Here is a 16,668-nt window from a genome sequence, read left to right as displayed (position 1 = left end):
CCCTTGGATAAGCCTTACCATACTGGCACAGCCATGTGAGTGTCTCAAATAAAAGTATTAGGTGACTTGCCTCCATTCTCTCACAAGAAAACCCGGGTCTTCTGATGACCAGTCTTGTAATGTTAGAGAATTCTGTTTTATACACATTTCCACTAAAAGACTAGCCTAGAGGAGGACACAGTTCTTCCCAGTCATGATAATTAACCCAAGGCTGGTCATACTTGTGCAGAAAGTAGGGAGAAAGTGAACAGAAACCAGCTGCAATATATATGGCAACTTGTGTTAAGGCTAGGTTCTCAGGTACTCAATCTTCTTCATGAAGGTAAGTTGATGGGGAGCTTTCTTATGCAAAGAGAATGGTAGAAATTGACCAGCACTGGTAATACCAGATATGTTCAGCTAGATGTGGTTCGACTGGGAAGGAATCAAAATGATTGACTAATTAACTGGAACCTGAGGGACTGGGACCTATACTGGGCTGTGTGACCCAATGCAACTGCAAAGGGTAGATCCTGTAACCTTCGTGTTGAATACTCATTGCCATGTTGTTTGAGTGGATTCATTTCCAAGTTTCCAGTTTGAGTGAGAGCACACCAGGAAAATCCTTTGGCCACAGCAAAAGCTAAGTCAAAATAATACACAAGAGATTTTTGTAATGAAGTTTAGTGAGGTTCATTTTCAAGGACTTTCTCAACCAAGCCAGAACATTTGAACACCATATGCCTGGGCTAAGCAACAGCTATCTGTGGCTACAAATCTCTATGAAATTGCCTCTACAACTGACAGCAGTGACTATGACTATTATTGCTTGAAAATATTAAAGTATTGTGATTTATCTGCATTTTTCCCCTACTCTCTTTGTTCTTGTCATATTTGACTGGAATTTTAAATTAGTAATATAAGGGATTTATATGCTGAACATGCCGGTGGGATTTTACTTTGCCAGGGGGAGCTGACAGAATATTTGTGTGCTTCTTTATACAGGGAAACTACTATGGCCAAGATGAAGTTTCATTAAGTATGTGAACTTTGTTTTATTTATGGCTTTCTGTTTTGATCCCAACTTTGTATAGGACCTAAGGTGTCATGCCATTTGCATTTTTCTTTCAGGTTGGGTTGCATGTATTAATTGTGTTTCCTTTCCTTTTAAATTGCCATATGCCATTCTTGATCCTTGTTAATGTACTAAAATTTAGACAGTTCATGGGTTTAATTGATTCCATCTTTAAAATCACTTCATTTTTAATGGTATTGAATGACCCTTTGGAGTACAGGATTATCTCAAATTTACAGCTACTAATTTTACACATCCTTTTTTTTTTCCTCCTGTGCTGATGTGTATTCACCAGTGATTCCTTTACTACCACATTAAGTTCCTCTGTACAATCCCCTGAAGTATCCACATTGCATCTGCCTTTTGTATTATTAAAAATGGTATTGTTTGTCTTCCAGGAAGGGGAGTTAATTAGGAAAAATGGATAGTTCACACTTTCCAGAGGTCCTAATTATTATTTTTAAATTTGTGCATTATTTTACCATGGTAACTTTACTACATCTTAAATATATGGGGAGCCATAGGAAAATGCTGTAGGGAAAGAAAAAAAAAAAAAGAAATTATTATATGAGGATTTAAATTATTAAAACAGGCCAAGTATCAAAATGCAGGATGTCTATGAAAACTTCCACTCAGTTTTTTAAAAATCCAGTAGTTTAAGATAGCAGAATAAAGCACTCAACATTTAAGAAATGTCGAAATTACGGTTATCTGTGAAAACTTTTTTTTCTTCTTACATTTTTATACCTTTTGATACAGTTTTTAATGACTTTAAATGTGTGTTTTCTGTGGGATCTTTACCTTGTTCAGTGTGAAGGAGGGATCTGTCTTGCTGTGCAAGGAGTAGTTCAATAAACAGCACTGTCCTATTGATTACAAAAGTTGCAGATGCATAAAAAATAAGCCAGGGGCTGCAGGGAAGGGGAAAAAAAGGTTGTCGTTTCGTGTTCTGAGTAGTGTGTGTTCCTTATTTTCTATGTGAGATGAGATCCTAAGGTCTGATTTCCCAAAGTGATAAACACCCACAGCTACAGTTATTAACTCAGTAGGAACTGCTTTTAAACAGTGATATAAAACACAATGGACATTGAAATGTCAAATCCCTGATGTCATACTCTGAGTGTGCACACCTAGCGAACAAAACAACTTCCTGGGCTCCCTAAGAGTCATATGAGAGTTAATATGTTAATATTTGTAAAACACAAGCATATAATCTAGCCAACTGTGTTAATTACCAAGCTTCTTCCTTTGATAGCACCAAGAATGATAAGGAGGTTTTTGCCTTCTGGTTCATTTGGCAATAATATAAATGGGCTGCTTATCTTATGGATTCTAGGCTTTTAATTATGAACAAGATACCTCTCCCAGTTAATCAGGACGTTGGCTGTTAAACTCATTCTTTTCTACACCACTGTGCAAGCAAATAATGATATACTGAATGTAAAGGAAGCTAGTCTTCATTTTACTACCTATTATATTGTTTGACTTTTTTATAGTGCCCACTCTGGTCTTCTGGTTGTTTTTGTTTTGTGTTGTTTTGTCTTGTCTTTTAACGAGCTTCGAACATCAGAGAGCAGTGATAGATAGACAACAAGAACCATTGTTGTGTGAGTTCCCACATGCCACAGTTGTAAACACTTTGGGACTGTGTATGTTAGAATTACTAACAGTGAGTTATTTCTCCCAGATTTTGTGTGTTATCTTTACATTTAGACTAACTAGACTACCTAGGCAAAAACAGACATAGGCATTTTCCAGGGGATGGAAAAAACAGCCATAGCAAGAAACAAAAATGTACCACACTCCCCACAACTAGCTTCTTTAAATATTTGGGTGCCTGTATTCCTGCTGTATGTCTGTTCTTCCAGTATTGTCGCCTCAGGATGCTATGGGTGATTTATAAGAAATATAGACCCATTAACAGGGAAAAGAAAAATAAAGCTTTAAGGATAGCACATGCGTTACTGCAGACAAAAAGAAAATAATTTTCAAGCTATAAACCAAACCATATTTTTTCAGACAAAATATTATTTCCAGGAGTATTAAATGTACTGTAAGTAATCTTATATACAGTTGTTGGCAAAGCAGAGAGGTGAAGCCAAGTGCACATAAAGGAAAATCTGTCCTTTAGTACCAGAGCCACTTAGCAGTGGTGTTCTGTTTCTGAAGCATGCCCCTGAACCAGTGCTGCACAGCTATTGTACTGAACTTCTGCTCATTGGGTTTGGGGTTTTTTGGGTTTTGTTTTCACTTTGGGCCTTTTAAAATTGCAGCTTATCCAAGCAGTGCATTTCCAGATGTGCTCCTGAAGACTTCCTGTTGCTTTTGTGATCTCATTATCCTTTATTTGACTTGTAGACTGACTTGAAGGTCTGTCTACATGATACTTTGCAGGTGGACCTGAGCTCATTCCAAGCAATCCGAGCACAAGGCAGCTCCAAACAAGAAGTCATGTAGTCAGAGTTGGTGCAACTGGTAGGTCAGTGATAACAAACCTGTTCAACAAGCAAAGGGAACTGCTGTCTGCCTGCACGTCTAGGAGGACACTGCTGTGCGAAAGGATAAGTGTGAACCTAACTAGCTCTTTTGCAACACCTTGTAGTGGTGGTCTGTCACCTTTCTTTACTTAGCTACCCAAAGTTCCCCTAACAGGGGGAACGTCTAGAAGGTGGTTCTCAAAACCTGATCTGTTTCATTATGTGCAGCTCTCCCTGGAAGCCTGTTGTTTTTAGGGTTGAATTCTGAACTTCTTTTAACCAAGTTTCATTTCTAAATTTGTTTCTAAATCCCCTTCATGGCACTCTATTTAGGCATGTTTATATTAGGGCAATGTCTGAATGCTTCTTTTTAGCAGGACTTTCTCAAGTATTTTCTGAAGGTATTCCTAAGAAGCGTCCCCATGACTGCAGTCATGTCATCGGTTATTTCAGAGTCGGTTTATGTGAGTCCTATTATTTTTATGCAAGTATGTTTCTCAGGATTGTTTCAACCATCTGATCTAGCTGGGACTGTTGCATTTTGCAGAAAGTCTCTTTCCTAGGCACAGTTCCTGCAGCCAATACAATTGACAAGCTGCACCTCATGTGACTCAAACTGAGAGATTACTTTTCCTCAGAGCAGGGGTGTTACTCAGACATATGTCACAGACAGCAACACTGACTTTCTTGCAGTCCCGGGAGACTGTGTCAGCAATAAGCTGACTGCTCTCAGGAATGGAACATCACCAATTTACTTATGCCCAGCTCGTCAGGCACTCAGAGACACAGCTCCTATGGAAATTGGTGGTAGTTGGTTACATAGATATCCCTGAGGACCTGGGCATTAATTCTCTCTGCCATTAATTCCTGCTCATAAGATTAATCCATCGTAACTCGTAAGAGTATAGTGATGGCAGTAGCACTTAAGAATGTGTAGCACCCTGGTGCAAAGGGGTTTATATGTAACTGGAGATAATATGATAGCTTTTGCTGCAGATACATTGGTGGGGGATACCAGCAGTACAGAAAGAAAGGGGGGACTCTGCTGCACCTGAAGTGAGACTTAAGTGAGCTTTTGTTGGTCGGAGTGTATTCTTGTGGAACAAGAGACAAGGACTCTCTGGAAGGCCTGCATTTCTGCAAGCACCAGTGGACTGCAGAAGAGCTGAAAAGTGAAAACCTAACTCCTGGCTAGTACTTAGGAGGGACAGACCTTGGATTCTGGTTATGTCCCATGATGGTCCAATGTCAAACGTAGGCACCTTCCAAGAAGTTAGGCTTCTTGAAAACGTCTCTGTAAGCTGAAGCATACTGTTTCTCCTAACTCGCTGGTGATATCTTCCAGTAAGTGGAGAACCTGACTGTAATGCCTGACACTGAAAGCAAAAATAGATTTGGATATAAAATTTTACTCTTTTTATGTACATGACAGTTCTTCACTGGAAGCATTTGCTGCACACAGGTACACCTGCATGTATATCCCTCAAGTGAATTCAAGTGTAATTCAATAACTTTGTAAATAAATCATTCTGGCAGCTGCTATCTTCTGTTAAATTGCTCTAGTCTTTCCAGAGCTGTTCATATTTTAATAACTTTCTTCATTTTGGCAAGGGTTTTCACAGCCTGCGCCTCTTTCACAAAGCAGGAGGCCAAGTTTATGGCATGACAGTAAACTTAACACCGAAGCACTTTGCGCATGTTCCTAAATCTGTATATGTAGACATATATTAATTTGGAGAAAGATATATTAATCTTCGCCTTAAGTAAGAATATTATCTAGGTGATTTAAGTAGTGGTCCAGGTGAGGAGAAGGCTGCAAGGGCAACAAGAGGGGACACGCTCCTGGCAATTCATCAGAAAGCTCATAAGATTGCAGGAGTCTCCTTTCTTGGCTCAATTCAGTCCCTCTGGAACTGCCTCCAGGGCCTCGTCATTGCTGTGTGTTTTCCCTGGTGTACAAACAGAACACTTTTTTACACTTTTGAAGGAGAAGAAAGGTTAAGAAATGGTATATTCTATGGCACTTGGAGGCTCTGGTTTGAAGGGTTTGTAAGCATATGCTTAAACTTGAGCATGTGCTTATGACTTTAAATATGTTGGAGTATTTTGTTGGGAAGCCCTAGATAAGTGGAACTCACTGGAACAAACTCCCAGTTGAACAAATGTGTGTGTATATGAAGTCATGACTTTTGAAACAGTTGGCAGCTTTCTAGTAGCATGACTAATATAGTGCTGAGTAGAGAAACCAATGTCCATTTCCATAGCTCCAATCAGCTGGCACCGTTGAGGAAGCGTGAGCTTTTCTTAGTGCTGCTTCCCATGTGGTATGGCTGAAAAAGTGAACTTCTTATGTCAGGCTTTCCACTAGCACCTTTTGTAAGCAGTAATCCAAAGGATCATCCTTCCCTCCTCCCTCCTTACCCTTCCCATCCTTCCTTGGCCTCAAGTTGAGCCAGAGGAGGTTTAGGTTGGAAATTAGGAGACATTTCTTCTCAGAAAGAGCAGTCAGGCATTGGAACGGGTTGCCCAGGGAGGTGGTGGCGTCACCGTCCGTGGGGGTGTTCAAGGTTGGACCTGGTGCTCAGGGACATGGTTCAGTGGGTGACATTGGTGGTAGGGGGATGGTTGGACCAGATGATCTTGAAGGTCTTTTCCAACCTTAATGATTCTATGATTCTATGAGTCTTCTTGTATTCCTAAGTATGTATGTATATATCACAGGTATCATCTGCATGTGTGTTTCCAATGGATGGAGTCCTCTGCCAGTGAAAGCAGGTCTTCCCATTGCCTTGTGTGATTAGTTACTTACGCAGGCACCACACAGAGAAGTTGAGGTCATCATTTTTTTTAGTGTGTACACTTCTCCTGTCACCACTTAAAATAATACAAAAGAAGCTTAACCACAGAACTTCAAAAATACTTAGGCCTCAGGCTGACAATCCATGGAAAATAAGAGTTTGCAAGCTTCTTGTACCTTTGTAGCTCAACAGATGTGAGAGCTTTTGCATTTGTCTCTCAGGCTGTGGCTGATTTTTATTTTATTTCTTGCAGTACCTCCTTTAGTCTGATATTGTAGAGGAGGCACCTAATGTTCATTTACTGCTGCTGTACCAACTCTTCCAGTTTGGCATAGAACAAGTCAATCAGTTTTTACAAAAGAGCTTGCTCAGGGTTTTCTGCCACGTCTGATGATCAAAACATCAGGCTGTGCTTGCCAGCTGATGCAGGGAGGGTGAGGAAGACACAGGGCAGTCGCTGCACCTTTCCTTCCCAACAGCCAGTGGAGCTGATGAGGCCTGCAGGAGAACATGTGCCCCAGGAGAGAGCACAGCTTTGGAAAAATCATCTCCTAGAGATCACGTTACAGCAGCACAGATACCACCCACCTGAACGCACAGCTGTGGGCCTTTGGTCTCCTAAAGTTTATGGCTTTTACGAAGTCTCTCACATTACCCATTTTTTTGAGGTTCCTATTTCCAAACTGCTGCCAAGCCATTCAGTCATTGTCTTTGCTATCTCATGGTGTTCATCTACGGCAATCAATGCTTGAAATTTTGCAGCAAGAAAGCAGATCATCATGCCAAAGAAAGATCATGTGCAAAGATATTTGACCTTGCAAACCTTGCAACTCCATTGCCCACATTTTAAAAGGCACAGTGATGTGGAAATTAGCAATTTAAACAACATTTTAATATTCAGAGTTAGTATCTAACTGGGGTTAGAAATGTTATTTCGGTGGTGGAGTGAAAAACACATACATTGAATTATATAAATAAACTATGGCAACTGGTATAAAGGAATAAAGTTCCATTTCCTGTTCCTGTTATGATTCAGCACTTGATGAATTGTTTTCACCAGTTCCCCAGGGTAAAGAAGCAGCTGCCTTTGGCCCTCTCCTGGCACAGAGAAACGTTCCAGTTTCGAGACCAGAGCAAGAAGGTACTTTATTTTTATTCTGTAATATTTATTTTCCTGCATATTGTGTGTTTTCATGACAATCTGTATCACCTAAGCCTCAGAACCTCTTTAAAAGTCTTTACATAAAACAAAAGCTTAATGAGCATTTAGAGACAATATCTGGTGAATATCTGGTGAAACCATTCTGCCAGTTCCAATATGGTTTTGTGTCCTTTTCAAAACATCTTTAACTGTTGATAAGACATGTATAGAATGTCCTCCAACATGGAAAAGTGACTTGCAATTGAATTTTACTTATTTATTTCAGATTCATGAAAAAATAAGGTAATTTTGGTTACTTACAAAATGCAGCCATGTTAAAGGAGTGTTGCATAGCACACAACCATATCCCAAAGTCCTTCAGCTATTTTCTTTTTTTGTGTGTCTTGTAATCAACAGGAATGAGTGTCCCCTGAACAAGACTGAATAAGTATTTACCCTAAATCTTAAATAGCCTAAATAAATTCATGATAGCTCCCAGTTCATCAGTAAGTCTTGTGGGTATCAGAGTAAGATGATACTCCTTTTCACATTAAAAAAAAAAATAATTGTAAAATCATTCAGTGGAACATACAAGGCCCAAGACCTGCCAATTTATGTACACAATTTAAATTTCTGCCATGCCCTAGGAAACTACTTCACACATTTGCTAGCATAAGACTGCACTGCCTTCTGGTAACTATAACAGATTGCAGAGTATCTCAGGTCAAAGCAGAGCATACAAGCAGATCAGAGAGCACTCTCACCCTCGTTCCTGGTGGGAAACAGTTCCTCTGTGATGCAGTGACTTGATTTTAAGTTGTGCAGCCTTTCTGAGGTAAGTGGAGCTAGCAAGAAGCTAAAAACAGGCTTTGGACAAAATGATGAAGCTGACAATAAGGACCTGATAACGAGAGCCAGGAAAAAAAAAAGCAGAATCCAAGAGAGGGAACTAAGAGATCATATCGAGCTAATGCATTTACAGGGCAGCGACCTTCTGTGGAGTCATGAGCTAAGTGTGCAGGGGCTGAAATGTTGGGATTCACTGTAGCTGAGATTCATTTTAGGACGAGGTGGATTTCACAAAAAAACAATGGAGATATGATTCCAGATCTTTAAAAAAATTTAAAAAGGCAAACATGCTGGCAGACATTTAGTGTGAGATAGTTTTTGTTGTTTGTTTGTTTTATTTTGTTTTTGAAGTCAGAAAGTAGTGCTTTTGGAAACAAGACTTAAATTTATACAGTAATACTCTCCAAATGTCATGTCCTGCACTTCTCTGTCTCATGATAAAATGCATGAAAAGAACAAGAAGGATCCCTCTTTCTAAGGAAATTTAGATGACTGACATACTGTTCTTAATCTGATCTGTCATGCTGGCATTTCACAGTGTTTGTTTCTTTATATATGATGCTTTTCATCTGCACAGTCACAAAGGCTGTGCTGTGCTCTGGATGATACATTTTTTGCAGCGTGCTCTAAAGATCAACTGATTTGGGCTACTTCCAGCTCTGTATAATATAAATTGAGTGCTGAAGTAAAGGATTCCTCTCATGGGAAGACAGCTTCTCGCTTTCAATGGAATGAACTGGAGCTCGTGCATCTCAGCTGATTACAACTACAGCAGTGTCACATATGGAGAGAGTAAAGCTTGCAAGTTGGCAGATCCTAAACTACTTATGATGTTAGAGTTCAAAACTGACATCTCAAACTACACCTGGCAATCAGCAGGCATTCAGTATACAAAACTCACAGCACATAAAATCATGTGCACATGGAAATTTGGCAGTAAAAAGTCACAATAGGTATTTCTGTGAATTAAGGAAAGAATTACTACATAAATTCTAGTGTTGTGCTTTTTTTGCTATTTAATCTAGGTCAAAACTATCTGAACTCAGATTGCACATAATTTTAGAATGACCTATACACTCATAACTAGGTGAATAAAAAGCAAATCGTTTTTATCAGTACTTATAACGCTGCACTTATCTCTGTGTCTCCATTGCCAATTTATTTTTTTTTCCAGTTGATTGCAGCTTCAGTCGAGGGGTCTGCGACTGGAAACAAGATACTAATGATGACTTTGACTGGAATCCTGCTGATCGAGATAGAGGTATTTAAATGTCTTCCCCCTAGCCATGCTTTGATTTGGTGTCTCACCCCCTCCAAAAAAAGGGGGATGACGGAGAAAATAAAACAGAGAATTAATTTTCCTATCAGTGGGTTTTCTTTGTAAAGAAATAATCATAAAAAGAGGCAGCAGAGAAGGCTGGGAGTGGAAGCTGCTTCTTTGAAATATCCAGTGGCAATTGATACTTAGCAATTTCAACACAAGGGAATCGAAAGATGAGAAAAAAGGGGTTAGAAAATAACAACCGTTAGGAGCTGCAAGGTACAAAACAATGGGAGCCATATTAGCTGCATGTTGTGTCTCTCCAAGGCTGGTAGGACCTTTAACTACACATTTGCCATTTAGATTGATGTGGCAGTGTTGCCACTCACACGGCTTAGAAATAGCACTGTGATAACTGCTCAGAAATCTCAAACTCCACAAGACAAAATAGTGAAGGCATTCCTTAGAATGAAGCAAGGGCAGGGTGCTACTTAAGAAAAACTGATACCCGATGTGCTGGTTTCATCCAGGATAGAATACCTTTTCTTCATAGTAGCTGGTATGGTGCTGTGTTTTGGACTTAGGTGAGAATAATGCTGATAACACAGTGGTGTTTTAGCTGTTGCAGAGCAGTGCTTAAACCAAGTCAAGGACTGTTCAGCTTCTCAGGCAGCCCTGCCAGCAAGGAGGCTGGGGGTGCCCAGCTGGGCACAAGAAGCTGAGAGGGGACAGAACAGCTGACACAAACTGGCCAAAGTGATATCCCATCCCATATGGCATCGTGCCGAACAATTAAAGCTGAGGGGAGTTGTCCAGGTGGTGCTGCCATTGCTCAGGGACTGGCTGGGCATCAGTCAGCTGGTGGTGAGCCATTGCATTGTGCATCAGTTGTTTTGATTATTCTTTTTGTTGTTATTGGGTTTTCTCCTCCCCTCCCCTCCCCTCCCCTCCTCTTCTTTCCTTTTCCTCAAGGGTCCATGCTGGGACCAATACTATTTAATATCTTTGTCAATGATAGAGATAGTGGCATTGAGTGCTCCCTCAGCAAGTTCCCAGATGACACCAAGCTGAGGGCTGCAGTTGATATACTAAATGGAAGGAATGTCATCCAGAGAGACCTTTACAGACTTGAGGATTGCACCCATGTGAACTTCATGAAGCTCAACAAGATCAAGTGCGCCTGGGTTAGGGCAATATCCAATACCAATACAGACTGGGTGATGAGTGAATTGAGAGTAGCCCTGATGAGAAGAACTTGGGGATAGTGGTGGATGAAAAACTCAACATGAGCTGTCAATGTGTTCTTGCAACTCAGAAAGCCAACTGTATCCTGGGCTGCACCAAAAGAAGTGTGGCCAGCAGGCCAAGGGAGGTGATTCTCCCCTCTGCTCTGCTCTTGCAAGACCCCACCTGGAGTGCTGCGTTTAACTCTTCTGGGGCCCCCAACATAAAAAGGACATGGACCTGCTAGAGCAAATCCAGAGGAGGGCCACAAGGATGATCAGAGGGCTGGAGCACTTCTTGTATGAAGAAAGGGTGAGAGAGTTGTGGTTGTTCAGCCTGGAGAAGAGAGGCTGTGAAGAGGTTTCACTGTGGTCTTTCAATAAATAAAGAGGGCTTATAAGAAAGACAAAGAAAGAGTTTTTACCAGAGCCTGTAGTGGCAGAACAAGGGATAATGGTTTAAAACTGAAAGAGGGTAGATTTAGGTTGGATATAAGACGTTTTTCATGATGAGAGCAATGAGGCCCTGGAACGGGTTGCCCAGAGAAGCTGTGGATGCCCCATCCCTGGAGGTGTTCAAGGCCAGGTTGGATGGATGGAGCTTTGAGCAACCTGGTCTGGTGGGAGGTGTCCCTGCCCATGGCAGGGGGTTGTACTAGATGATCCTTAAGGTCCCTTCCAACCCAAACCATTCAGTGATTCTATAATTCTGTGATCTTCCCCTGTGACCCATGAAATGTTGCAGGTGTTACAGTGGGAACCAGTGGATTCTGTGGACCACTTGCTCCAATTCCAACATACACATTCTCTGTCTCTTCCCTCGCAGTCTTTCCATCCCAGTCTTTCCTTGCTAATCCTTCCTCTCCTGCTCCTTGTATTTCCTTTTCCCCAGCTCCTTTCTCTATCCTGCCACTTCCAGGAAGACTTTACCCTGACCTTAACCCATTTTCCCAAATGTAGATCTGCTGATTATGACTTCATTTATGGGCCCAGATGTTTTATCCCTTTCTCTCTTTGTGTGTCTCATTCATTCCATCGGTCCTACAGGATTTGTGGAATAAGCTGTCAGTTCCTTTATGAGTTTGTCATCACTGCAGAGGACAGTGGGGAGAGTTTTGAGATAGCTCAAGTACTGGAAATGATCTGACCACAGAGGGACAGCAGCATGTTTCAAGCTATTGCATTTGAAAAAACTGAGTTGATTTTGCCTTTGAAAGATACAGACAATTGCAATGCAAGGAAGAATGACTGTAATTGCCAGTGAAATATGAACTCATCTCCTTTGTAAACCGATCTGACTTCCAACAGTGCAAGCTGATTCCTTGTAAAGTATAATCCCTGCTGCTTTTCTCCAGTCTGATTTTAAATTATTCAAGTAACACAGCTTCTACTTATTTTCTTAGCAAAATTTTACTCAATTTGCTAATAAATAGCTTGAGTCTATTAAAGATGTATTTTCCTTTTTTTCGTTACGAGGTGATGGGTACTACATGGCAGTTCCAGCCTTTGTGGGCCACAAGAAAGATACAGGACGTCTAAAACTTCTCCTCAATGACCTCAAACCAAAGAGCAGCTACTGCTTGATTTTCAGTTATCGACTTGCTGGCGAGAGAGTGGGGAAACTTCGAGTGTTCCTCGCCAACAAAAAAACTGCTCCTGTCTGGGAGGAGAACAAAGGGAAAGATGAAAGGTGGAGAACTGGAAAAGTAGAAATATTTCAGGGGGCTGAAACAACCAACACTGTAAGTACAACACAGTTCATAAGCCAACTACCATAACCAACAGCTAATTTCCCAATCCTGAAATGTTGTGCCAGCTGTTTTATAGGCATCACATACTGGCAGTTGAAAGGCTTATGTGGAATGGGAAACAGGAACACAGATTTTAGGAGGCAGAAAAGTTATTATCTGGTTGTAATTTCATAACTGAATTGCCCAGTTGGTTAGAACGCTAATGCCAATAATTCTGTCATTTTGTAAAAACTACATCAGATCACAAATTATCACAAACAGTCAAAATCCATTTAATATCTAGTGCAACAGAAGGCACACATATATCCCTGGAAAAATGAAAAATATCCCCATTTCATAGAAAAGGATGCTCTCAAACCACATTATCCAGACCAGTAGTTCAAAAAGAGACATCATTTATTACCAAGAGCAGACAATCACCCTAGGAGTAGGACACGCTAGCCAGCAGGGAGCACTGTGCCTTGATGTATATCTGAAAACTAGCTCAATCAGGGCTTCAGCAAGTTTCTCCTTGAAATTTTAGAGCCTGATTGTAATTTATGTGACTGAACGTTTTCAATGCTGTGTAAAGGGTTATATGGCAGAATTGAATACTGTGAGCATACAGGAAATGCTAGACCTTTTCAAGGTTCTTTGTACTACTAGAAAGACGTAGAAGAGCCCTTACATAAATAAGAATCAGACTATAAAAAATAAAACATGGACATCCTATTCATAAAATCAACCTACTATATATGTGTGTGTATATATTACTGTAACTAGTAGCCCACTTTGTATGTAGTTGTTAGATACATATGTATTTACCGGATATATATCCAGAGAGATGGAAAATGAATAATTGTAATATCTGCAAGAAAAGGAGGGAACTAACATCACATACTGTGATAGTGTTACATTACTATAATAGGATTTCACTCAATTTGCATTGTCTTTGTACAATGAAAATAAGTAATCTTATTAAATGAATCCATTTGGTGCTGTAAATCTGTGCAGAGGATTATCAGCCTAGTTCAAATAATACTCACAAATTCTAAAAGCTGCAAGGATTTGAGTCATTAAGTCTTTCCTGTATTGTAATAAAACATTCCTCAAATATAGCGTTGTAACTAATTACCTTTAAAAGTTGCTAAATGGTTGGATAAACTACATTTTCACTGTTAATACATCTCTTTTCTTATGACAGATCACTTTTGAATCAGAACGTGGGAAAGGCAAAACTGGAGAAATTGGAGTGGACAATGTTATACTAGTTTCTGGTCTGTGCCGAGAAGAGACCTGATAATGGATATTTGAATATACTGGATTTAATCCTATTTTAAATATTTACGTTACTAGTAGTTTATTTTTTATAATTTTCATTACAAGGAAATGAAAATATAAAAACTGTGCCTTGAACTTAATGCAGCAATGCAAACAATAACTGACGTGCAACATGCAGAGAACACTTTTTAATGAGTTATTCTAATACATGGTTTGAGTGTAGCACTACTGTATTTTAGCATTCAAGGTCAGGGTTTCTAAAGTATTAAAACGTTTGTCTAGCTTTATTACAAATTCTATATGCTTTCATTCCTTAAACCTCTTTTCAAGGCTATTCTTAAGTCTTCTATTGCTTTCTTCTACTTCACAAGAACATAAAGCAGTATTTAAGAGGATATTACTACTTCTGGTGATGTAATTTTAACTTCCTAGTTAGTGTGAAGATATTAAATTTATTCAACAGGTAAGAGGAAAGAGAGAAGCTTTTTTCTGTCTTGACGGAGCTGAATTTTAAGTGGAATCATGTCTTTGAGGAACGTTTTCATTGCTAATAAAGTATGCAAGATACCTTGTTTGTCATCAGTGTCTTCGAGTCACACAAATCACTGTTTAGAAATGATCCTTTTACATTGTTATAAGCATGTAATGTTCATCACATACAGGCAATGTTACCGACTGCCACTGGAAAAACAACAACAAAAAGAATGACCCATTATACTTAAGAAACCTCGTATTATGTACCGACCTTCAGGAGCAAACTGGTTCCTGCTGGATTGCAGACCTCCTTTACCCCACAAAGGCATGAAACAGCTGTCTTCATTTTCCAGTAGACAGGATGGCTTAGTGGCCTCACAATAAAGCTCCTTCTTACATAACCAGTACACACACACACACACACATATATCTTTGTCACAAGTTCTTCATGTGTCATGTTCTTCGAACTTCAGCTAAATGGATGGAGACTACCCACCATCCCCAGGAATGGGGAGGTAAGCAGAATCTTCTCCCACAAAGCAGGAGCTGATATCTTGCCCCTCCTGCCACACACGCATATGCACACATAGGCACGTGCCTACATGCTTAAGAGGGTCTGGAATCCAGGTTCCACCTTTTATGAAAAGAAGCTAAATGACTAGACTGTGGGGCGAGAGACCATCTTCTCTTTTGTGATCTCTTTTGAAAATACCCAACAGTCCACATCCCAAGTAAACAGAGATGCTCATGGAGAAGCTCCAGTTCAGGCAATGTTCAGCTAAATGTGTATGATTTTCCACTTGGTTAGCTCTGCATATCTTCTTCTAGGCTGACTCCTCACTGTTTATTATTAGTGATGCTCTTTATTTCACTTCTTTTATGAAGAAGGGGATATCCAAAACAATTGAATAGACTTTTGGAGAGAAACACTGGAGAACCTGAAAAAATTCAGCCTACACAAACGTATTTTTTTTTAACAAAAAACAAGTAAATCCAGATGCTCAAACACCTTGTATTGCACCTATGAAGCAAGTCAGGGATGCTTGAAACATTTCTTGTTATAACACAATCTTTTTGTATTTTGCACACAACTGAGAAAAGTGTAAGCAAGATTGGAAATGTCAAGAAAATCTACAAAAGCTATATAGTTTGGAAATACTTAATCTTTTTAAGAAATGCTGTTTTATGAAACAGATGCTCTGAGAACTTACGTGTATGTCAGCTTTGATGTATCAATTTCTTCACCGGTGTCTTTGGATGTGCTGAATAAATTATGAAATAGGGATTTGAGAAAAGCAAACTCTCTTCAATCTCAGGGCAAAGACACTGGGATTTTCAAAGCAAGGAGAAGCTTCCCTCAATAATGGATTGAATGCTCACCGTGATCTCAGAATACCAGGAGAACCTGGTCAGAGTGAGGCACAAAATTAGGCTTGAGTGAAACGAGCATTTATTTCCTAGACTGGGGTCTGACTGTCTGAAGCTGAACTACTGTGGTGGTTTCACCCTGCTGGGGAGCTGAGCTCCACAATCGCTCTCTCACTCCCCCTCCTCAAAGGGACAGGGAGAGAAAATAAGATGAAAAGGGCTCAAGGGTTGAGATGAGGACAGGGAGATCCCTCACCAATTATTGTCACAAGCAGAACAGACTCTGCATAAGGAGATTAATATAATTGCCTATTGATAACAGACAAGAGCGATGAGAACTGAAAGCAAACTAGAGACATCTTCCCCCATCCACCTTCTTCCACCTCCTCCCCCCGAGTGGCGCAGGGGAACGGGGAATGGGGGCTGCGGTCAGTCCCTGACACTTCATCTCCGCCGCTCCTTCACGGTCCCTCTCTGCCCCTGCTCCACGTGGGGTCCCTCCCACGGGATGCCGTCCTGCCCAAACTGAGCCTGCGGGGGCTGCCCACAGGCAGCAGCTCTTCAAGACCTGCTCCCACATGGCTCCATACCACGGGGTCCATCCCCCAGGAGCAAACTGTTCCAGCACGGGTCCCCCATGGGGGGCTCCTGTGTGGGCTCCTCTCCACAGGCTGCAGCATGGAGATGTGCTCCACCATGGTACACCATGTGCTGCAGGGGAACTGCTGCTGCGTGCCTGGAGCACCTTCTGCCCTCCTGCACCGACCTTGGGGTCTGCAGGGCTGCTTCTCACTCCTCACTTTTTTTTTTTTTTTTTCCCCTTCCTTCAGTCTGCTCTCCCAGAGGCCCACCCAGTGTCTCTCCCTGACTCTGGCCAGCAGCAGGTCCCTTTTGGAGCCGGCTGGAGCTGGCTCTGATCTGACACAGGGCAGCTGCTGGGCTCTGCTCACAGAGGCCACCCCTGCAGCACACTGCCCACCTCTGAGTCTTGCCACATAAGTTCAATACAGCT

At 40.9% G+C, this 16,668-nt stretch overlaps 1 protein-coding gene across 3 annotated transcripts in view; it reads left to right on the top strand.

Annotated features, from left to right (window-relative positions):
• Positions 1-14,381, top strand: part of EGFL6 (EGF like domain multiple 6) — a 45,744-nt gene extending 31,363 nt beyond the window's left edge. For 2 of the 3 annotated variants that reach the window (XM_040533528.1, XM_040533511.1), the window contains 4 exons: positions 7,390-7,470; positions 9,494-9,580; positions 12,280-12,545; positions 13,738-14,381. In XM_040533528.1, the coding sequence (XP_040389462.1) occupies positions 7,390-7,470; positions 9,494-9,580; positions 12,280-12,545; positions 13,738-13,833 (530 nt within the window). In that variant the 3' untranslated portion in view covers positions 13,834-14,381. Of the gene's footprint in view, positions 1-3,448; positions 3,927-7,389; positions 7,471-9,493; positions 9,581-12,279; positions 12,546-13,737 lie in introns of those variants that run through there. The other variant, XM_040533519.1, reaches the window with a different exon arrangement.
• The last annotated feature ends 2,287 nt before the right edge of the window (positions 14,382-16,668 follow it).

This window comes from Cygnus olor, chromosome 1 (assembly GCF_009769625.2).
Source record: "Cygnus olor isolate bCygOlo1 chromosome 1, bCygOlo1.pri.v2, whole genome shotgun sequence".
NCBI lineage: Eukaryota > Metazoa > Chordata > Aves > Anseriformes > Anatidae > Cygnus > Cygnus olor.
The sequence above is the reverse complement of the archived record's forward strand: the minus strand, read 5'-3'. Positions and strand labels throughout refer to the sequence as shown.